We start from the raw sequence: 22,921 nt of genomic DNA, 5'->3' as shown, positions 1-22,921 counted from the left end.
CTCTTTTTAATTGCCCAGCATGCATATTTAAATCAACGGAAATTAGTATTCAGGAGAACTTTGTGGGTTCATTAGGTTGTGTTTCATATCTGATCACGTGTGCCACGTGCGGGGGTGACGTCACGCGCCGATGATGTGTGATTTCATTACCTGAGCTGCAAAATCTCGCCGGTAGATTTATGGAGGCTGCGTCTGGTGCGTGCGTCCTGCGTCCGCCTCTCTGATTGGTCGGCCGCACCTAGCGCTCCGCCGCGCCGCGCCGCGTCGCGCCGCGCCGCGCCGCTCCGGGATCCTCTGGCGCAGAGAGAAAGCGCAGCCTGGCCGTCACAGCTAGCGCCTAGCCGGGCTGGGAGGGCAGATGCTGTGATGTGATCCCCATACGGGCGGCCCGGCTCAAGCTACTGGGCGGACTGGCGCTTAAAAACAGCCGTCGAGCCTGATCGTCATTCCGTGTGCGTGCGCGTCGTGGGAAGAAGAAGCCCGGCCGCCGACCGAAGAGAGGTGAGTGGAAGTAAATAAGATGCAGTCGACGGGATGCGCTCCCCTGCCAGTGCGGCGGCGGCGGCGGCGGCGCTGGTGCTGGTGCTGGTGCTGGTGCTGGGGAGCGGCTCTTTGAGCGTCTCAGATGGCAGCTTCTGAACTGGTCATCGTCCACCACAGCTACACAAATGTGGCGGATCGCAGACGAAGTGTGTTGCACCACAGAGACTTTCTGAAGGTGGCAGCGAGATGCTGGTCTCCAGTACTCCACCCATGACATCATCGACTTTTCCAAGTTGAATCATCCCCTCAGCTGTTGCATCTGTGGGCAGCTCGGGATGGATCAAAGAGGCCTGGCCAACGAGATGGCGTCTAGATCCGTCTAGGAATAGTGATCTTCCAAGATCATTGGTTTATTTTTCTCACCAAGCTGGACAAGAGATCCACCCAGATCCACCCAGTCAGTGTAGAAGGAACAGAAGGAATGTTGAATTTTCGGCATCAACAAGTTGTCTAAGCGTTCCCACTTTCTATTTTTTAGCAGGGTTATTGTCTCAGGCCGCAGCACAACAGCAGCTGTATGATCAGTATTTAGGTTGGATTCTTTATTGCCAGCAACAGTGAGAGAAAGAAGGAGACGGTCCATCAGTGTCTTGAGTCCAGCCTGAGCTGCTGGAGATGAGAGCAGATGGACCGGAACCAGTCTGAAACCACGCTGATGTGTCGAAAGGCTGATGCCGAAGCTCCCTGTCCTGCAGACTGCTGTGTCATCCTCCTCACACTCTCCCTCTAATAACTGTCTTCTCCTCTTCCTCTCTCCCGTTTGTTCCTGTCCTCATCCCCTCAACCTGCCTGTTTGAGATCCAGCAACTGCTGGTTTAACAATGTGGAATTTGTTCTCTTCTGCACTTGATAGTAATCAGGGGAAGCAGCCTAACAAAACACGTCGCAGTATAGATTAAATTACGCAGAAATGTGTAGCATGCAGTGCAGTATGTTACATTCTAGTATGGTGTAGCATAGCATAGTGTACTGCAGCTTAGCTTGGTTTAGCATGGCCATTTATAATGATGTATAGTTCAGTATAGAACCACAAAGCATAACGGGAACAGGGCAGCCTGGAGAGTCCAGTGCATTATAGTGTGGTATTATAGTATAGTCTAGTAGAGCCTAGTTTTGTTTACCATACTGTTTTTAAGCATTTTTAAGTATGCTACGCTATTCTAAACTGCAGTATTTTGTTCTATACTGTACTATGTGTGTGTTCCTATGTGATTGTAACATATGCTGTATTGCTATCTGCTATAATAGTATAATAGTATAGTATAATAGAGTGTAGGGGGATGTTTTCTGGTGAGTTGTTTTTCTGCAGTTAGGTTCTATCAGTTGATCGTAGCCGTCTGTTAGCATGAGGGCTAATTCAGCACAAACAGCTTGTTGTGGTCGTCTGACTCGCTGACAGTAAAAACAGGCAACCACCCGAGGAGAGGGGAGGCAATGGGGGCCCCGCACGAACAAAGTGCGCTGTCCAGACTTTTCTGCCCGCGTCAGAAACCCCTTCCTCTGCCCTTTCCCAAGATATTATCCTGAAACCGAATCTGCTGTGCCTGTGCTTTCTGTGGTTTTGAGAGAAGGTGGTGATGACTGCAGCATTGTCTGAGGTGTTTTTGTATGTGTTTTTTTACGCTTCCCCCGACTTGGGTGTGTCTCAGTTTCGGCTTTTTGATTTCACACATTGATTTAACCAAAGTTGCTAATTGCAGAATAAATAAGTAACAGATGCTGACTGTTCCTATGGGAATGGTTCTCTACCCCCTGACGGTGTTGCTGCCCATCTGTCTGCATCCAGCACTGCAGGCCTGATCCACTCCCAGATAAAAGAGAAGCAGTGAGCTGGTTCGCAGGAGCTGATTTTTCTCCCAACAGACGGGCTCACCGCTCAGCACCGGCTTTGAACGTCAGTCCGGGATGAGCAGGCAGAGGGTCTGACTCATTCCCAATATCACACAGATTCAATCCTTCTTCCCGACTTTGATGAAAAGGTTTTTCTCCTTTGACGCCTCGTCTCTGGAGAATAACCTGCACCATTAGCGTATCAATAAACTCCCCGATAAAAGACTCGCTGTGCAGCCAGAGAGGGAGACAGATTTATGATAATGAGCGCCGGATGGCTCAACTTGATTATGTCGCTCTTTTGTGATGACAGAAACGTTAAAGTGGATTTTTTTTTTTTAAACCTGTTACAAAGGGCAGTACACAAATGACTTCTGACTCTGCCTCTTCTCTCACCAGCTCGATCGCCCTCCCGCACAGCTATGATGTCAGTAGAAACCCCCCCCCTCTCCCGCTCTGGCTCCTCCCCTTCCAATGTGGGCCTGTCCAATCGCGGCGGCGCTTCCGCCGCCCCCCCCACCTCCCTCAGCCTGCGCTCGTCATACAACCAGCTCCTCGGACGAGATGTCATCAAAGAGTCCATGGAGACTGGAAGTTCAGCCACGCTGCCAAAGAGCCGCCAGAGGCACACGATGACCAGCGTGAGGAGCGCCATGGGCATCAGCGAAAACCTGTCCTACAGGAACCAATCCGGGACCAGAGGGAGGGGCCTCCCCACCAAATCCTCCTCCAGCTCTGCCCTCTACTCCTCCACTTGCTCTTCCTCCCTGTTTAACACCACCAACCCCAAGCTAGCCAAAAATGGAGCAAACATGCAGAGGAGAGCAGAGAGTCAGCAGCTGGAGCTGAGCAGAGCCACCACCGAGAGCAAAATTCACAACGATCGCATCAATAACTCCGCTTCTGATTGGCTGGAATCAGAGAAGGACAATTCCCAGTTGCCTCCATTTCGCCGAAGGACCAAGAGCTTCTTGGAGTACCATGAGAAGGCCTTGGACCTGGACCTCAGATGGGGGTACAAGGAGGACAGGAAGGAGAAGAACCAAGAGACTCCCCCAGAGAAGGAGCAGGCCAGTCCCACCAAGGAGAGGGAGGCTGAGAAGGAGGAGAAGCAGAGCCTCAAGCAGACCCCCCAGGAGGAAGAGGAGTTGGAGCCGGTGACGACAGAGGAAGAGGAAGACAACCTGACACGGCGATCGAGGCAGCCACTGTTACCGGTGGTGATGGAAGCACCTCTGTCTTCACCTTCCTCCTCATCCACCAATAGTCCAGAATGGCTCCCAGACAACCAGAACCAGGCTCCGGTCCAGGTCAGAGAGGATCTCTGCGCCAACATTCAGCCCAGTCCGCGCAGTCCCGCGAAGCCCCCTCGCAGCTCCCAGCCTCGGGTGATCAAGGTGGAACTGCACCCCAACAACGAGAACCAGTTCCTGCAGCAGTACCCCTCGTCACCAAAACAAGCCCGGGCCGCAGACAGGAGCAGGCCTCCGGCCTCTCTCCCAGAACCTGGGAAAGACCCCGGGCTTCCTGAAATGAGTGTGACGATGGACATGACTCCAGTCAGCCCGTCAGAAGACGAGGACTCCAGCTGGACCACCCTGTCCCAGGAGACTCCCTCTCCTCAGACCCCACAAGAGACAGGTATCTTCACCCGCTCCAAATCCGTCCACACACCGAATCCCGCTGCCTCTCCATCCTCGTCCTCCTCAACCTGCAGTTCTAATCTAATCTCTAATCTGGAAATGTCCTAAAAAGCACCTCTAAAGCCACCGTTAGGGCCTCGTGGGCCGTCTGGTGCTGCAGAGGGACGAGGACGGACAGAAGGGACACACGCTGCCCATAACGGCCGGAACCAGGAGAGAAAGTAGAGCAGGTGTCATGAGCGAGGAGCAGTTTGAGGCCATTGGTGGTTGATTGTGTTTTTGTGACACACACACACACACACACACACACACACACGTAACTGTTTGTGTATCACTCTCACCATCGGCAGATGTGTGGGGGGACGGCGATCTGCCCCCAGGCTGGCGGGAGATCTCAGACTCATCAGAGGTCTATTTCTGGCATGTCCCCACCGGCACTACACAGTACCACCGACCCGTTGCCCCCGGCAACCAACATGCCTCGCCCAACGGCGAGGCGGGGGCTGAGGATGACCTGCGTGATAAACTGGAGGAGCGCGTCCAGCCGTCCTCTGAGGTGAGAGCGTGTTTACTCAGAACAAACAGATATTCGTTGTGTTTTTACTGTGGTGCTGAAGATCTCGTCCCCCCGACAGAGGCCCAGCAGCCTGATATCCGACAGCTCCGTAGAGCCCGTCCCCTCGCCCTCCGAATCGTACCTGTCCTCCTCTCCCGCCTCCACCACCCTCTTCAACGATGTCCCACCCTCTGGACCCAATCTGAACATCAGCGCTGCAAAGGTGATTGGTGTGTCTCTCCCTGTCCTTTCAGCCATGTCCATCACTAGATGTTTGTCTTCACCTCCCTCTCTGTGTCCATCACCAGGAGCTGAAGGACTACCCAGTCTATCCAGATCCCAGTCTGAAGGCCTTTGAGGGGGCTACACTTCGCTACGCTTCCCTCAAACTCAAGTACTCTGCCACACAGAGCTTTATTCTTCTGAGTCCACCCACAAAGTGTCTCATTTGTGTGCACAGTAGCGCATCGTTACAGTACAAAAGTTCCCAGCTTGATTCTCATGTCCAAACCTCAATTGCGTCACATAACATTACATCCCCCCACATTTCACTTTAGGTGGTCCATATGTGTCGTCATCCCTGTGGTCAAATGGCGCCCCTAGTGGTCAAACTCTCCATAGCAGCGAGAGATGATGTCGCTCAAACACGCTGTAACTTTCCTCTTGTCGGATGTTTCCGCAGCCCCCCGGCCCAGTTGGAGACAGTGGACCTGGACAATACTTACTGTGATGCAGAGGCAATGGTTAGCTATAATACTTATATCCATATCTTTTTTTAAAATCGATGTTTATGTTTATGAGGGTGGTGAACAGCAATCTCTGGTTAATGTATGACAAGACCCGAACAGGGCGACCATTTCATTGTCCATTTCAGTGATGATGATGATGGTGATTATGATAATGAGGATGATAATTTAAGGTATAGAAATTACAATCAGTGAAACAGATGGATTTTATTAAATCTTTTAATATACAACAATCTAATGTGGCCATAAACTAATTTACCATGAAAAATGGCACAAAATCAAGCAAACCGATGCTCACTTTTCCTCCAGCATTAAAGTTAAATATGTGCAGCTAAACTCTTTATGCAGTTACAACTAACATTTATAACATGAAAGCAGGTATTCTGCAACCTTACATTCATCCCTGTATCTTATAGACTAAATCAAATCAATCTGAAAATGAAGAATATCTTTTGAAGAGGAGTCACCAGGTTTCGTTTGAAATGACGTAATGAACTTAGTCAGTCCGTTTGTTTCTGTTTTTGCGCCACCCAGTGGTTATATGTGGAAGTGAACAGTTAGGTGTATTATAGACTTTCGGTTTCATTTGTAACTTTGATACACATACATACATACATACATACATACATACATACATACATACATACATACATACATACATACATACATACATACATAATTTTAAAATATTCTTTGGTTTAGTCATTTCCAGTTCGATCTTTGGGATGGATGGAGATGGCAGAGCAGGACCTGTGTGAGGGCAGGAGCAGTGTGGCCGTCCACCACTGCATCAGACAGCTGTCCTACTGCCGGAGAGACATCCGGGACTCGGCTGGAGTCTGGGGAGAGGTCAGTGTGACAGTTCACACCCTTTCGTTCTGAAAGATCAATTCGGTTTGAGCTGGTACAGTTTAACATCTTGCAGCCTTACAGTTCTCCAATTCTGCCTTCATCAGCTTGACTGTCGATCCGTTCTCACAGGGCAAAGGGATGCTGCTCGTGCTTCAGGATCGCATGTTGAACCTGATTGACCCAGACGATCACAGCCTGCTCCACTCGCAGCCCATCAGCAGCATCCGCGTGTGGGGCGTCGGCCGAGACCACGACAGGTCGGTGGGCGCCCGTCACAAAAATGATTGTGAAAGCTTCGTTGCTACTGGATCAGAACATTCATGTGTGATGATAGCAGAAATGAGATGCAAACATGACCCAGGCTGCAGGAACACGTAAACAGTGACAGCCCGTGCCCGTCCAGGGCTTTACATCATCACCAGCCTCATTACTGTTCCCAGCAGACTCCCAACATATTCATTCAAACCTGTTTAATTATATTCATCGCTATTTTCACTCCAGATGGAGGATCTGTGGGGCCTCCAGTCACTTAATAATTTAGCAGGGTCCTAACCTTTCACTGCTGAGCAAAAGTCTGCTGAGGCCAGCACAGGAGCTGATGGGGGGGCAACCCAAGCTTGCATCAATGTCGGTCCCCCGGGACCCAGAGTTTCCAGTAACCACCACAGCGAACACAGCATACACATCTGGAAACAAATATTTAATAATTTATGACCGTTTGACAAGGTCTCTCTCTCTCTCTCTCTCTCTCTCTCTCACACACACACACACACACACACACACACAAGGGACATGTGGAACTCCCAGTGCCTCGTGATGTCCATACAAATGAGCAGTTCTGGGAGCGAGACGCTGCCTGGTCCTGACATGTGTGACCAGCTGTTCAGCTGAAAATGGAGTTTAAAATAGCAGCTGTTTAAGTGGTTTCAGCTCACAGCAGCAGCTCCCGCCTGCACTGTCTGTTCTCCTCCTCCTCCCTGTCAGCAGTACTGATGCACTTACAATCACTTCTTCTCTTATTCTCCCTCTTTCTACTTTTTATCCTATTTCAGCAACAAAAACATGTTTATGCTGCAGCTGTCGCTGCGTCTCCTCAGAGGAGAAAGTTTTCACTGCAGTAATGGCAAAGCGTGGCTCTCTCTCTCTCTCTCTCTCTCCTCTCTCTCTCTCTCCTCTCTCTCTCTCTCTCTCTCTCTCTCTCTCTCTCTCTTCTCTCTCTGGTTTTAAATGTATGGAAATTTAACAATGACCAGCACTTGATACTCTATTTGCGTGTTTTCATGTGCTCGTGCACATGTGAGGCGAGCGCAGACGTGAACTGAGGCTGGAGTGCTGTGATTCAGTCTCGCCACTGGAGGGCGCTAGAATCACGTTCTCCGTATTCCGAAAAGCTTACTCTTTTTTTGGGCTTCAGCTCCAGAATAATAATCAACATTTACATGTGTTTACCGTGTTTGTGAGCTTTGTACTGTGAGCACAGTGAGCCTGGTCTTTCATTTTATGAGTTTTAAATCTGTTCAGGACATGAGTTCAGGACAAAATACACTTCAACTGCAGAAAAGAGGACTTGGTGTAGAGGGACTAATAAACACAGAATATAAAAATTACACAAGTGTGTCCTCCCATGGACAGTCCAGTTTAGATATTAGCGTGGCCCTTCACGCTAGTCTGGCTTCATTAACAGAGTGCTGATCAGATTTACTGCAATAATTACTCAAAGCAATCAAAGAGTAGAAACATGGTAAGTGAGCATAAACTTTAAATCAGTAAAATGGATTAATTCAAGCCTTCAGTGTATCATTACTCTCTCATTATCACTTCTGTCTCCTCTCTCCTCCATCTCAGAAACATTCTGGGACTCACCCTGAATGATCTATCTCTCTCCCTCTCCACCCTCTCTCTTTCTCTCTTTCTCCCTCCCTCCATCAGTTTGATTCAATATGAATGAGTCCGCATGTCTTTTATAAGTTGTGGATGAAGTCATGAAGCTAAAAATGGAGCACTCAGCAAGTCCCGGGTCTGAACACCGGTGTGTGTGTGTGTGTGTGTGTGTGTGGTGTGTGTGTGTGTGTGTGTGTGTGAGAGAGAGAGAGAGAGCGCTCTCTCTTCCTCCCTTTCTGTGTGTGTGTTTGAATGAGTGGGTGTGTCTGCGACTTCTCCGTCCTCCCGCTCTTGCGCTATTTCTACTCTTTGTCTCCAGCGCTCTTTCTGTCTCCCTCCTGTGCCATTGGCTGCACAGCATCAGCCTCCTCAGCCTCACTCTGTCCTCCCCATCGCTGCACTTTAACTGGGTGTTTTCCTGAAGACTGAAGAGGAGGCGACAAATGCTGGCAGCACCTGAGAAGATACCCAGACACGGGCACAAAAACCGGCAGTGAGTTAGAGAGCGGAGCGGAGTGATGGAGACGCAGTGTGTGATTCCCTGTTTGTAGGAAGGAGGATACGTGGGGAGTTTGCAAGAGAGTCCGGAGTGGAGGAAGCCATCTAGAGACATAGATAGGGAGAGAAAAGGGTTTGCAGAGCGAGGAGGAGGCAGAGGAGGAGGAGGGGGGAAGGAACCCCAGAGGATTATAGAAAGGAGGAAAACACAGACGAGAAGAGCTTCACCTCCATGTGCAGCAGCAGAGGAGCTGAGGCAATGTCACCGTGGCGCTGGAGCTAACGAGGCAGACGGGTAGTTGTCCGTGAGCAGGCGAGCATGACGGCCAGCGTGAGTATTATTCATTTACTCCTCTCGCTCTCGCAATCCAGCCCTCCACTTCCATCATCTCTTACTACGGCTGCGGCGCTGGATCGCTGCCTCTCTCAACAGCTTCCTCTAATATCAGCATTTGTGGGAAAGGATGCAGCTTCAAGACCTACTTTCATTCATCAGCAGTACTTTTATTTCTGCACTCATTTATTTCATTTATTGCTGCGTTTGGCTTTGAGCTTTGTATTCTCTCTCTCCCTCACTTACTCCCATTCTCTCGCTCTTTGGCTTGCTGTCAGGTGTGTGGATGTAGGCTGCCGAGGTGATGAAGGCATAAGCGAGATGTTCAGGCAACCCGATAAGAAGGGAAAAACAGTCCAGATGGGAGGGACGAATTAAGCAAAGAGGGGGTTGAGGAAAACCGGGTTTAGAGAGTTAAAATATGCTGCAGGGAATCTTCAAAGCCAGTGTGGGTGTGTGTGTGTGAGTGTGTGTGTGTGTGAGTGTGTGTCAGACGACTGTGGAGAGCTGCTTGCTATTACATATGCCTGTGACCTGAAGAGCAAAAACCTCTGTAAAGACCAGCGTTAGGCTGGTGCATCACACCATCGGGGCTACGCCAGGCTGAGGTTTACCTGAGGAGGGAGGCTGCCGCTGCCTCCTGCTAGATGCGGGACTCTTCCGACCAACTGCACACATTTGCTATCTGAGTCTCCACTGCAGTCTGGACCTTGAGCCTGGTGGTCTCTAGCTGCTGCCATAGGCGCATTTCCACTGCAGGAACTTTGGGGTAGTTTTACAGGGCCGGGGTCATCGGTGTGTGTCTGCACTGCAGAAACCTCCCCTGAACGGCCATTTATAGGGACTTTTACGGGGCCTAACCGAGTCCCTGCTCCAGGGTAGGTGAGTCAAAGCACCGGCCTAGCAGACACGGCTTCTCTTAGCATCCACCACCATGAACACAAACACAACCCACAAACGTGGCAGCCACCTGTCAGATTTCTTATTTTAAGTTTCACAAGCCAACACTTGCTGTCTGGTATTTATTAACTGATGTGTGCGCAGATACAGCTCGCAGCGGTGTAGAAACCACGTTCTCTTAGAATATTACACCTTCCATGTTTACCGCCCTGCTCAACCTCCTCATTGTTGTTATGTTGTAGTGATTTTTGCTTGTGGCGGCTCGCCAGGGTGACGTCACGGTCGAAACTGTCGCACACCTCCGCAGCAGCCGAAGCCTCCGGTATTTACCAGGAACCTGCAGTGGAAATGCACCTAATTAGTATAGTTATTTCTACTTGCAAAAACTCTCTGTGGATACTTTCATGAATCTGTTTTTGTGTGTTTGAAGTGTCTCATAAAGGGTTATTGCCGTTTCATTTGATTACTTTTACAGGCTTTTGAGCATTAAGAGTGAGCTACACTCTGACTGACCGTGATGAACAGCCGTTGGCCCCTGCCTGCTTATTCCCTCCAGCTTTGCTGGTTTCCTGCTACTGCTACACTCTGGCTTTGGGTGCATGGAGAAAAATAAGAGGAGATAAAAGGAGGGAAGCAAAGGCACGCGAGCCTCCGCTACCATAAATATTTCAATGCTGAACATGCACAAGTGACCACCCCCATTTATGTCAGCTGAATCGAGTTCTCATGGGCCCGTCCCCCCCGTCCTTCTGTCCACCGCCTCCCAGTAAAACCACAGCCTTGTTTATGATGTCGGTGCACCTGCTACCTTAATTAACATGCAACGCCCCCCCCCAGTTGGCCCACAGGGACGCAGCCCCCCGACGCCTAGAGCCACTCGATACGAGATTGATGGCCGCACTTCCCGACTCCTGCACCAATTCCAGCCCCATGACGGCCCCCTCTCCTCCCCTGCAGGTCATCGCTCCTCCGCATCACCTCCTTCACTCTTTTTACTATCCATCACTCCCACTCCTCCACACACGCTCTAGCAGCTCATGTCCAGGATTATATCCAATATCCAGGGACCCCCCTTGAAGGGTCATTGAAGCAGGGGTTATGTCCCCGAAACGCTCTAGGATCGTGCGTCACAAGCGAACGCACCATCGAGGTTAATATTTAGGAAACATTAAAACACCCCAAACATTTCCTCTTTTACTCTGTACTCTCTGTTGCAGACGCTAGCATTAGCATTGCTGGCCACACCTGATCCCTCGCCTCCTGACAGATTACTCCTCCTCTTCCTTCTATAGATCCCCTGCCAGCCAATAAATCTCCTCCCAGTAAAACCCTCGCCGGGCCCCAGCTGTGCTGGGCAGTGACGTGATGCGATTATGATTTTTTTTTGCTGATCGTACAGGAGAACCGGACTGGTGCAATCAGTGTCCGCCTGTAGCGCATCCACCTCCTGACTGCACATGGCCTTTAAGCATTAAAAGCTGGATTATTCAGCCCAAAGTAGCATATTTATGGGGATCCAACCACTGTCCCATTAAACCCAGGAACACAGGTGCATGGCTGTTCAATTTGAGTGTCCTACCAGGATCGATTGCTTTGATTGGCTGTTAATGACGGGCACAGTACCGATAATAGGGAGTAAGTTGAAAACTGATGAGCCAACATTTATGGAGTCTCCTTGGAAGGATTTGAGAAAATGATCATTGAAGAAATCCGATCAATTCTTATAATTTAAGTATTGATTGGGCTCAGGTTGAACCTGCGCGACCCCCCATCTTTTCCGAAAAACCCTTCAGCCATCAAGCTTCGGCGGTAGAAGAAGAGAACATCTGATCTGTGGTATCCGGTAACACAGCTAAACTTTGTTAAATACAAACATGCACGCAATGCCTCTTTCAGTCATCCGCTCTTAAAAATGTGCTTTTTTTTAAGTGTAAATTAGTCAAAGAGAAAACGATACATATTTCCACTGTAGAATGAGGGGTTGGGTTCTTAATTACAGCATGAAATCTTATGATTTATGGCACATTTGGCTAATTAGGTTACATGCATACGCGATCCGTGCGCTGCTGTGAGGAGAGCTCGGCAGATCTCGCCCCCATAGCCTGCATTCCCCCCCACACACACACACACGCACACACGCACACACTCCTTTTTGGTAACGCACAAACACACGCACGAGCGGCGGCGTCCTGCCGATAGAACAACTCTCTGAAGCTTTCTCTCGGCGCAGCCACACGCACGCCGGCGTGATGTAGAAATGATCAAGAGTGGCGGAGAACTACAGGACGTCGCTCCTCTTCTCCTCTGGCTCTCAGGGTACCGCTTTCCCACATTCCTCCGCTCACACACCCCGTCTCCGCCGCCCCTCCACCCACCTATCTGTGCTCTTCAATATATAATGAAATGCAGCGGCTGTTGACACGCGGGTACTGTGTGTGCCTTCCCGGCTGCACGCCCCTCCTTCCTTCTCTCGCTGCTTGGAATTGGGTCAGAAAGCTGCATGAACATGTACCGGTACTTCCAGCATCCATGTTTCAGAGTAACTGGCACCATCAGCCTTGCAGATCTGGCTTCTCACACAGCAGCCCCGAGCTGATAAATCCAGAAGCGTTTTATTGCCATTTTGGCTCAATTTTAGTCTCGATCTGCATCTCCTGGGGTGATGGAGATAATTAGATGTGTTTCTGATGGCGTGGAGTGTATGTAATGTGTCGCTAGAGACGCAGACAGACCCTCCACCTCCTCCTCGTTATGCCCGCTGGCCCTGGGTGCTCATTTCGATCTGCATGTTGGTGCTGTAAACAAGTTTATAGTTCGGAGAGGTAATTACGTTCAGACAGTCTACATTAGGCCTAATGGCTGTGGGCCATGACTAATTCACCAGGTCGTGGAGGTTATACTCTGCTCAGATGTCATGCAGCCTTTAAGTATCCTGGCGCCGCTTTGCAAATTTTTTCAGCTGCACTTGAACCAAAAAAGGTCAACAATAGTCTCCTTTCTGCACCAGGAGATCTTGACTTTACTCGATCTTAGGAACTAATAAAGCCGTGTTCTCTCCAAGCATTTAGGCCCACTAGCGCCCCCTGCGTGGTGCCTACAGCACTCACTTCTCACAGTGTTAGCCGTTGATACCACTTCAGCAACAGAGACTCTCCTGTTTCAGCCATCTGTTGTGGACTCGCGTTTAAAAAGTCTGTTTGTGACAAATAATTAGCGATCAAAGAAGACAGAGGAAAGCTCCTGGGACAGCAGCTCCACTGACGATGTGCCAAACAAGTCCAGTAAAGTTCTGCACTGGGAACAGTGGAACGGCAGATTTTTCACCGTTCAGTTTACTCCCATTGCTTTATTTAGACGGTGCCAGAGCAATAGTTCCTCTTTCAAAAATCCTGACCTGCCTACTCAAGATGCTGCACAGACCTGCTGTGAGCAGTTTCATGCAGATGCTCACTCTCCCTCTCACGTGCACGATTGCTTTCGTGCATGGAAAACTAAGAGTTGGGCCAAAAATCCAGGAACCGCCAAAATGTCAACGAAGCTCTGATATTTAGTATAATTCTTAGAAATATTGAACAGATATAAAGACAAATGAGGTTTCAAATCAGGGAAACCGTTCACCACATGGAGAAATCCCATCTTTTCAAAGTATCCTTGAATGCCTCACCAGTCCTAATGATTGGCAAGTTCTCCTCCAGGTTCCTCCCTCAGCCCTAAAATACACATTTAACTGAAGACTCTATGGTCCAGGGGGGTTCCCATGTCTCACCCAGTGACTTCAACACCTCTGTTTTCCTGATCAGGCAACAACAGAAAATTTAATTTCATGCTGACCAATAAAATAGATTAAAAGCCCTAAATAAATCTGATCTTACTGGGCTGAAGGTGTAAACCAGCAATACCTTAATCCTAAAAAAATCAATTTGCTTCTGAATATTGTTTTAAGACGTGGCCGTGTGGATAAATGTCAAGCCTGGATAAATGATTTAATCTTTGAATACATCGTACCAGCAAAAAACAGTGTAGGAGAAACAGTAAACAAAAGGCAAGATTGGAAAACATCCTGTCCACACACACACACACACACACACACACACACACACACACACACACAGAGCAAGGGCTGCCCTGTTTTTTGCTTACATGAGAACTTCCTCCTCAGACATTTCTAATCAGCATTCATCCATTAGCATCTGTAAGCAGATTAGCATAATGGCCGCCGGTGCCTCGACACACAGTAACAGTCTGAGGTTTGTGCGACTGTAGCACGTCTGACACGTTTGAGTGTGTGACAGATGGTTTGGAGGGAACATGAGTCTCCATCGAACAGCAGTGAGAGAGCGGGGACGTACCCGCTGGAGGAGCTTCATTTAATGTAGCAGTAGGGAACATTGTGATGACACGTTTTCATCTGAAGATGGAAAGATTGTTGGGAACTGCCGTAACTACCAGTGGAACAGTTTCCTGCAACTAAACTAAGAAACACCAAGCTTATATCCCCAAAAGTCTTTGATCGTTTCCACTTTTAAGACTGAACCGCAAGTTTACGCAAAAAACCCAGATGTCTGATTCCATTTTTACAGTAGAGGTTGAGAAGATCAGGCTACATCTTCACCTCCACAGAAACCTGGAAGTTCCTCATCGGTCTTTAAAAAATAGAGACGCCTGCAGCAAACGGCTGCTTTCACGGAAGGTCTTTGAACATCACGCACAACTACAGAGCAACACAATTTTACATGTGAATATAGTGCCGAGGCAGAAGCTGTTATTACACTTCTCCAAATCGGTAATTAACCATCAATGATTAATGATTAATTCTAAAGAGTGATATTGAAGGTGTGTTTTATGGAGATAAGTGCTACTTTGAGTATCTTCTCAGCTTAGAAGTCGTTGTTTTACGGGTTGTTTTGGATCTTCGCCTGAGTGGAGGGATCAAATGTGGATTTGCAGCTCCCTTTTCTGCCTTCAGTCTGATCTGAAGAGGCTTTCATCGTGCACGGGTGGGGTGTCCTTCGCTCCGGCACGAGCCGGTAGTGCCGATGACGACTGATGTCAGCGCTGCACTCGGGTCTGTTCCGGTCGGATCACCATACATCAGCGCACATGACCTGATTTCATGCACACGTCCCCGGCAGAGGAGCGAGCCTCGCAGCCGCCAGGATCAAACGGATCGGTAGTAGTGAGTCAGTCGCCACGCATTCAGCTCTGGAGATAAATGTGGAGCGCAGCGAGAAGGAATTTAAAAAGAAAACAAGAATGGTGGGAGTCTTGCTCATCTCCCTGCTTTCTTTCCTTTCATCTGCTTTTTACCCTCCCTCCAGCTTCCTCCACCATCCAGCCCCACTGAGACTTGCCTTCTTTCCATTCCTCTCCTCTTCCCTCCCATCTTTTCTTTCCGTCTCTGTCACTTCCCTCTCTCTCCTCACGTTTCTGACACATCCCTCATCTCTGAAGTCTTTAGCCCCTTTTCCACCGCGGTAGCTGTTATCTTTACTCTGGGTTTGGGAGAGACTCTGAAGCTCCATTGAAATGGATCCCGCCACTTTGGCCTCTTTATGTCTAAAAACAGTCACAAGGACGATCATCTTCGGCTTTGAACATAAGGCAACTCACTTCTCAGCGAGACTAATCACTGATCACATTACGCAGTTGGACCAGTTTGGGTTTCACAGACTTCTTCAGGACACGAACATAATATCTCTCACTAGTTTTACATAACTGCCACTAAAGCCTGCCACGTCAGACCCATTTACACGACGCCTGGCTAGAACCTCTTCATCTTCAAGTGACCACGGGCGCTGTTTGAATTGACTTTTCGAAATTAGACGAGCGCACGATCAGTCACACGTGTTGGGATTTTGCCTTCATGTGTATCACAAGATTAATATGTTGCTAGTTAAAGTTCCCACTTCTGTTTCTTGCATTTGGCCAAATGCTGAATGAAATTTAATTAAACAAAGCGGCACTAATGAAAGTGTCTCCATTTCAATTCTAATTTGAAATGGAGCAAAAGTCAACAGATGAAGGAAATGAAATCAGAGCACAAAAGCATGAATGAAGAGAGAAAGAGAAGCTTCTTTCTGCCTCGTACAGGCATATTTTCATGCAGCAAGCACAGGGCTTTATATATCAGTTGGTATAGTGTGTGTGTGTGTGTGTGTCTGTGTGTGTCTGTGTGTGTGTGTCTGTGTGTGGGCAGCTACCAGCTGCTTAGAGAGGAACTTGTGCAAGCAGCAGCTCTGAAGCTCTTACTGTGAACATTCCTATTTCAAATGTGCTGCCAACTGTTACTACACGCACACACACACACACACACACACAGGGTGAGCTGAATTTGAAGAAATAGATCAACAAACACTGCCAGTGTTGAATTTATGCCTCCTTTTGTTCTTTGGTGTTTCTGATAAGAGCCCAGATGTCACCGACCTTGATGGGTTCACTGTTTATGAATCTTTCTGTTCTGTTTCTTTGAAAAGTCTGTGTGTGTGTGTGTGTGTGTGTGTGTGTGTGTGTGTGTGTGTGCGTGTGCGTGTGCGTGTGTGTGTGTGTGTGTGTGTGTGTGTGTGTGTGTGTGAAACATGATCTGATGTGTACCCTAGGGCTCAGTATTGTATACCTTTCATTCAGTGTCTTAGTATACTATTGCATATACAGCCCACACACACACACACACACACACACACACACACAGAGTGATTGTAGCAACATCCTGCTGTGTACTAATGTACGTTAATGTTTCTCTTGCTGTAAAACTTTTCCCAGTGAATTTTCTTCCCTGAAACCAATTAACTCTCCCCTTCTGTCCCACTTGCCGCCCTCTTCTTCTTCTTCCTCCTGCTTCCTGGGACCCAGAGAAAGGTAATTTGCTCTCGGTTGCTGTGCTCAGCTGTGATCCTCTTCTCCATTGTTTCTAGTAAGCGTATCAGCTTCTCCCGCCTCGCCCGATCTTATATGAACCCCCCCGGCGCCGCCTCAGCAGCGCTGCTCTGCCCAGAGTCACTGATGCTCTTTACACTATCAGCCGCTGAATGTCTGAATCACTCAGCCAAACTGGCCACCGGCTGTGATTTCAAATGAAGAGCCGCACTGTTTCATATTGTTTGATCGTCCGGCGAGTGGAAAGAAATCACAAAAGAGCCATTTGTCGCATCAAGGCCGCTCGCGCTGCTTCGGTGACACAGACCTCAAATACCCCTGAGCCGAGTCCGCTGCGTACACTTGCCACACACACATAAACACACGATCCGTTGCTCTTTCCTCATTCTCGGCAGAAGCATTATCGACCCGAAGTGTGTGAGCACACAATTAAGCTGAGGAGACGGGCTGGATAATAGAGCCATAAACACTGAAGCCCCATGTGATGAATGCCAGCTGTGGTCGTCATATTTTCTGTCGGAGTGCATGATGATTCCATCCTGTTCCCTCTGTGCATGCAGGGCGAGCGACGCTGCCGGATAATTCCGCGCATGCACCCACTCGGCTCTCTCTCCTGCGGAGTCAGCCTCATGCATGTGTGTAGCGTCTCCAGCTGCGTACGCTTGTTTTTCTCCACGTGTCCACTTTGCATTCGCATCATTTCCCATAAGAAATAACCAGAGAGCGACCAAATCGGCTCCTGTGCGTCAGAGTAATCTGTTCAGCAAATAAAACCATAACAGGTGCGCAAGGAATTGCTACAATGAGCCACCAAAACACTGAAGCCTTAAAGTGACGCAAATAAATAAGTGAGCTTATTTCAGCTGCAACAAAAACAGTCCTTAAAAGCGGTAAATTGGCCTGCAGTGTGACGTAAAATGAGGAAATCTCTCTTTCTCTCTCTCTTTTGATGTTTTTGGGTTTTTTTATTCAAAGAACGTGGTAGCAGTTTAACAAAAATGTGCATTGGTTGACAGTTTTGCACCCAGCTAGCACAGCTGCAGGTACAAGCCTGGCAAGGAGGTTCACTTTGGCCAGATTTTGCCATGAAGAACGCGTGACGCAGGCTGTCAACAGTCATCACTTGGACTTGCTAAATGAGACCCTGGAGACACACGTGAGGACACTCACAGGGACGGTCACGATTGATCTTAACGTGCAACCATGTCCGACACGTCGGGGGGACGGGCAGGCTTCATCGAACCGCTTAGAACGGATTTAGCAAAAGGAGTGTTCGTGATGCACGTTGGGTCGATTTAACTCTGCTGCGCCTGCTCGACAGGTGAACGTCAGCGTCTGGTGGGTTCACCTGCTCCTCCTGTGTTGCAGGGATTTTGCCTACGTGGCGAGAGACAAAAACACGCGGGTGCTCAAGTGCCACGTTTTCCGATGTGATACTCCCGCCGCCGCCATCGCCACGAGTCTCCACGAGATCTGCTCCAAGGTCAGTCCCATCGGCCTCCTCTCTGTTATGAGATCTGTCTAGGACTAATGATCACAACCAGTGTGAGCTGGGATGGCCCTAGACGCGGTGCTGGCTTGGATGGGTCCGCTGATACTTTTCTTCTAATGCAGCTGGGGAACTTTATGACCCACGCGCTGCACCCGTGTGGCGTGCTGAACTATTTTCTGTGTGTGTATGTGTGAGAGAGAGGAGGAAATCTCTACATGTTCATGCATGATCCCGTGAGCAGAGCTGCAGCTTGACATTGATTAATTATGCAATTAATCTGGTGTGTGTAGCAGCAAGAGTGCAGCAGCGCCATGTGCACCATTCCAGACCACAGAAATCACCACTGCAGCACAGCAACAACCATCTAATGAAATCAATTTAAAGTCTCTCAAGCCTTTGCAGATGGTTTTATTTTGACATTCTACACTTGTTTCATGCTTTGCTTGCAGCTGTTAAGGGTCTATTGTGTGCAGTTATACCATCTAAAGCAGAGGGTTGTGGAGCATCCATGGAGATAGAGAATACTGACTGTCATTGAGGAAGAATCTTTTGTTCAGACTTCATCACTCTGTTCCCTTTTAGATTATGGCTGAGAGGAAAAGTGCCAAGGCTGCGGCCTGCAGCTCCACCCAGGCCAGCTCAGATGTCCCCCTACAAGGTAAACACACCCACACACACACCCTACACACTCAGTCTTTGATTAGTAGCACATATATGCTCTTGGTGGTAGTTTCCTGTGTGGTGGAGTTCCTCGTGTGGAACCATGAAAATGACCTTTTTAATAGTTTTTGAATTCCATCAGGAGAAGCTGCAAACTCTCATTAAACTCCAGCTATTGATTCAACATTTAAAACCCATTCCTGGATGAAAAGACGACTTTTTGAAAATCAAAATCAAATCCATAACCTTTAAAGGCTCAGATCTGGTTTAACCTGCACCTGGAATATTACCATTTAGATAATTAGAACACAGATAAAAGGTCACGGACCTGATGAGCATCTGAGCCGGACTTTAAGAGAGACCATCTTTTCAATTACAGACGCTGATGTGTCTCCTTCCATCGTCCCACCCCTAATCTTCTAACCACCTTTTCCCCTTGGACTAAGTATCATCATCACCATCCTCATTTGTTCCTCTTAGTGCCAAGTAATTATAAGAAGAAAGAGAACATGCATCTGTCTCTTTCTTTGGCTGCGGTCTGTGTGTGAGGGAAAGAGAACCACCTCCTGCATGCTAATTTGCAAGAGCCATAATTTACACTGGCACTCAAACTCATTAAAACCCAATTAGTGTTTCTTTGAAGCTCCACAAACCAATCCTAACTCCTGGATCAAAGAATCCATTGATTATGGAGCCCTCACATCTTCTTAAAGCTACAACTTGTTGAAGTCTTTCAGCTGGTGTCCAGCGAGAGGCGATGCCATTGAAGTAGGGTCCATTCGCGCCACCACGCCGTCACAACAGAACCAGTGTTTTTAGAGGTTTAGGAGAGTAGGAAAGATCAGCTTGGCTGGTGAGGTAATGCCAGGCAGAATGCCTTATTTCCTATTGATCTGCGTGGTTTGATCTATACTCTGCATAAAGTAATTACTGGGGAATTGATGAGGCTCTGTAATTAGGATGCGGACCTGTGCAAAATGAGCTGAATCTGATCAAATTAGAAATGAGAGAAGAGGCTGGTTTGGCTTGAAGACAGGCTGAAAGTCAGCGCCACCTTCAGGGTTTGCATGGACTGACATGCTGGGATTCAGTGACATCATGGGTTCAAGATCTGAACAAGATGGATGCTGCTCTAAAGGTCCTCCAGGGGTTTTGCATCTTTACGAGGGAGCGGATGGTAGAAATGTGTGATGGGTGTGTCCCCATCAAGAAGGGGAAAAAATGAGGTGCTTTGTTGGATCGCATATCACCGATCGGCTTTGATCAGCATCTCATGTCAGGCGCGGCGTTCTCTTCTGCCTTCAGGCCATCGTTGACAAAGGTGGAGCCTCCTTTCATGCAGAAATCCTGCACCCCTTTGAATACATCCAACCTGCCCTAAAATAACACTTCCCATTTATTTCCTTCCTTTATGCCAATAAAGATGTGCCAATAAACATAAATAAGCTGTTTTTGAGACCTAAAGCTCCTGCAGGTGACCTGTGGTGACGACTGGCGTCTGTTCTGTCTGCAGAGTTTCCCATGCCAAAGACTGAGCTGGTGCAGAAGTTTCACGTTCTGTATCTGGGTATGACGACCGTCTCCCGTCCCATAGGTAAGTCTCAGGACACTGGAACCCATCTGTGAATCCAGAGACCTCTCTCACTGCTCCGTCTCCTTGCCTGTCTTCAGGTATGGACATCATAAATGGAGCTATCGAAAGCCTGCTGACCTCCACAGGGAAGGAGGACTGGACTCCCGTCATTCTGAGCATCGCGGACACCACTCTGGCTGTCATCAAAGAAAAGGCAGGGGGATGTTTTTCACTCATAAATAAGCAACGCTCATCGATTAGAGATCAAACTCGGATGCAAGGATCTGATCCACGTCTGTCTCCACAGGAAGAAGAAGAGGAGGCGGTCGTAGAGTGTCGCGTCCGTTTCTTGTCCTTCATGGGGGTGGGACGGGACGCGCATACATTCGCCTTTATCATGGACACCGGGAACCAGCACTTCCAGTGTCACGTGTTCTGGTGCGATCCGAACGCTGGCAGTGTGTCTGAGGCTGTGCAAACAGCATGTGTGGTGAGTTCAGATAGAACTGGGAGGAACTGGATGAGAAGAAGCTAACCTGACGTAGCATGTCGTGACATGTTTCACAGTATATTTGATGCTGGTGCTTTCAGTTTAGTTTGTTAAAAATCAATCAAAAAATACATTAAAAGTGCACAAACACATACCCGTAAACATGACTGTTCTATTTATTAGTCTCATTTAAAAACGTAAAAATCAAAAACAGCTAACCTTGAGTTCTCCTTCTTTAGCTGCGGTATCAAAAGTGTCTGGTTGCACGGCCGCCCTCCCAGCGCGCCGGCGCGTCCTCGCCGCCATCGCCAGACTCCGTGACGCGCCGTGTGACCAGCAGCGTGAAACGCGGCGTCCAGTCCCTCATAGACACCCTGAAAACCAAGAAGCAGCCGTCCGAACTTCAGCAGCAATGATGTTACCAGCGACCGGAGCACTCTGGATGCCACTCTCACACTATCGCCACGACAACACGCAATCAGAAGCAGCCATGGTAACCAAGGATGTACATATATGTTAAGCACCACTCAGACTGGGACTGAACCAGTTTCCCCGACAACAATAATAATTTAAAAAAAACAAAGCGTGACTGGATGAACGCTAAGTGGAAACCACGCATCCACCACGATAGCCTGGATCAAGTGTTCTGCCCGACAAAAGAAGAAAAAACAAACTCCAGTCCAATTTCAGAAGAAACTCTGGGTTCTCGATTCTCTGGGGTCTGAGCGCAGAGGGAACATTCCATGTGTTTAAATCCTGAAATCCAGCACCCCCACAAATACCATACAGTCGACGTCTGTACAGAGAAAACCTCACTAGTATGACTGAAGTGATTGTAACAAGGAAATGTATGTAAATGATTGTATGTAGAGGTCACATGACTAGCGGATACGGGGCGCTGCGGACAGTAACAGAGGGGTATAGGTTTGATTCCTGCATGAGTCTTTAATGGGAGTTTTAAGTTGATGCTTTAGAGGGAAGAAGAGCGGAGACAGAAATAGTTGCTCTCGGCACAAGTCATCTCCACTTGACCATTACTGGATTTACAGTGGCACAAAAAAAGCTGGCCTCTTTCCAAGCTGTACGTGGATAAACGAACACTCTTTACATCCTTTATGTGGAGTTCTGATCAAGGCTTGTCACTTTTTCTTTACTCTGAGAACACAGCCGTCCGATGAAAGGTGTCGGTTTGTAATGTGTCTTTAAATTAGCTAAGTCTTCTCATGCATTGTGGAGAAACTGCAAAAGCTCACGAGCGTCACGTGACCTTTTCTTTGTTCAAACATTGCGATTTTCTCAGGAATCTTTATGCATACATCCCAGATTTGTGTGCCAGAAAGATGCGGAGCCCCCGTGATGAGCGTTTGACCGGCTCGGACAGCCCGCTGACCGTCGACTCCGTGCCGGGGTTAAAACCGCTTTCTTTTGCTGAGTAAATCCAGCCAGTCCACTCCCACTGAAACACACACTCACCTAATTATGCACCCACAGCAGCGAAACCCCCCCAAAAAAAAGAAACCTTTCCGAACCTTCGTGCTGCTTCTAATGCTCGGAGGCACAACCTGCACTTAACTGTGTCATTGCTGTCTGATCTAAAAGAAAAAAGACACAAAAGAAGCCAGAGAAAGATGCTGTACGCCATGTCAGTTCTGTTCTTCGCTCATCTCCACACCATAGAAATGTAATCTGTTGTGACAATAAAATGCATTACCAAAAAAAGAAAAACCAGCCAGCTTCCTGAATACGTCCTTCTCAGGTCAGTGGAAGTGTGTGTAATAACCATTCATCATACAGGGACATCAAAGTGACAGTGGCCCAACCGTGCGGGCCTGTTAGTGGCAAGGTTACCCACAGGGTCTGTAACAACTGTGTAATAATGAGTAATAATCGCTGTGCAAGCAGTTATAAAGGAACCGATTGAGTGGGCAAAGTTGTAACAGAGAAAAGGGTCAAATATATTTTGTGTTATTGATAACATGCATGAGCGGTTTATATTCTTGGACCTGAGAACATGGAGGCACAACAAAAGACTAACTATTAGACATTTTAT

At 48.3% G+C, this 22,921-nt stretch overlaps 1 protein-coding gene across 3 annotated transcripts; it reads left to right on the top strand.

Moving 5' to 3' along the window:
• Positions 1 to 159: 159 nt before the first annotated feature.
• On the top strand, positions 160 to 22,596 carry LOC130531209 (amyloid beta precursor protein binding family B member 2). 3 transcript variants are annotated; one of them, XM_057043088.1, is made up of 15 exons: positions 163 to 501; positions 2,773 to 4,014; positions 4,367 to 4,572; positions 4,652 to 4,795; positions 4,881 to 4,966; positions 5,255 to 5,315; positions 6,021 to 6,167; positions 6,300 to 6,427; positions 16,633 to 16,638; positions 18,025 to 18,139; positions 18,731 to 18,806; positions 20,322 to 20,402; positions 20,480 to 20,595; positions 20,689 to 20,871; positions 21,111 to 22,596. In XM_057043088.1, exons 2-15 carry the CDS (start codon positions 2,796 to 2,798, stop codon positions 21,285 to 21,287), a joined length of 2,745 nt encoding a protein of 914 aa, XP_056899068.1. In that variant the 5' UTR covers positions 163 to 501; positions 2,773 to 2,795; the 3' UTR covers positions 21,288 to 22,596. The 3 variants fall into 3 exon arrangements, with proteins under 3 accessions (XP_056899067.1, XP_056899068.1, XP_056899069.1); XM_057043087.1 differs by having other exon boundaries at positions 160 to 501; positions 20,480 to 20,871; XM_057043089.1 differs by lacking the exon at positions 16,633 to 16,638.
• The last annotated feature ends 325 nt before the right edge of the window (positions 22,597 to 22,921 follow it).

This window comes from Takifugu flavidus, chromosome 9 (genome assembly GCF_003711565.1).
Source record: "Takifugu flavidus isolate HTHZ2018 chromosome 9, ASM371156v2, whole genome shotgun sequence".
Classification (NCBI taxonomy): Eukaryota; Metazoa; Chordata; class Actinopteri; order Tetraodontiformes; family Tetraodontidae; genus Takifugu; species Takifugu flavidus.
The sequence above is the reverse complement of the archived record's forward strand: the minus strand, read 5'-3'. Positions and strand labels throughout refer to the sequence as shown.

Excerpts from the sequence above, each read along its gene's own strand:
- LOC130531209 (XM_057043087.1), top strand. The coding sequence starts at position 2,796 with ATGATGTCAGTAGAAACCCCCCCCCTCTCCCGCTCTGGCTCCTCCCCT. Across the intron at positions 4,796-4,880 it reads TGAACATCAGCGCTGCAAAG|GAGCTGAAGGACTACCCAGT; the intron begins GTGATTGGTGTG and ends GTCCATCACCAG. Across the intron at positions 6,168-6,299 it reads CGGCTGGAGTCTGGGGAGAG|GGCAAAGGGATGCTGCTCGT; the intron begins GTCAGTGTGACA and ends CCGTTCTCACAG.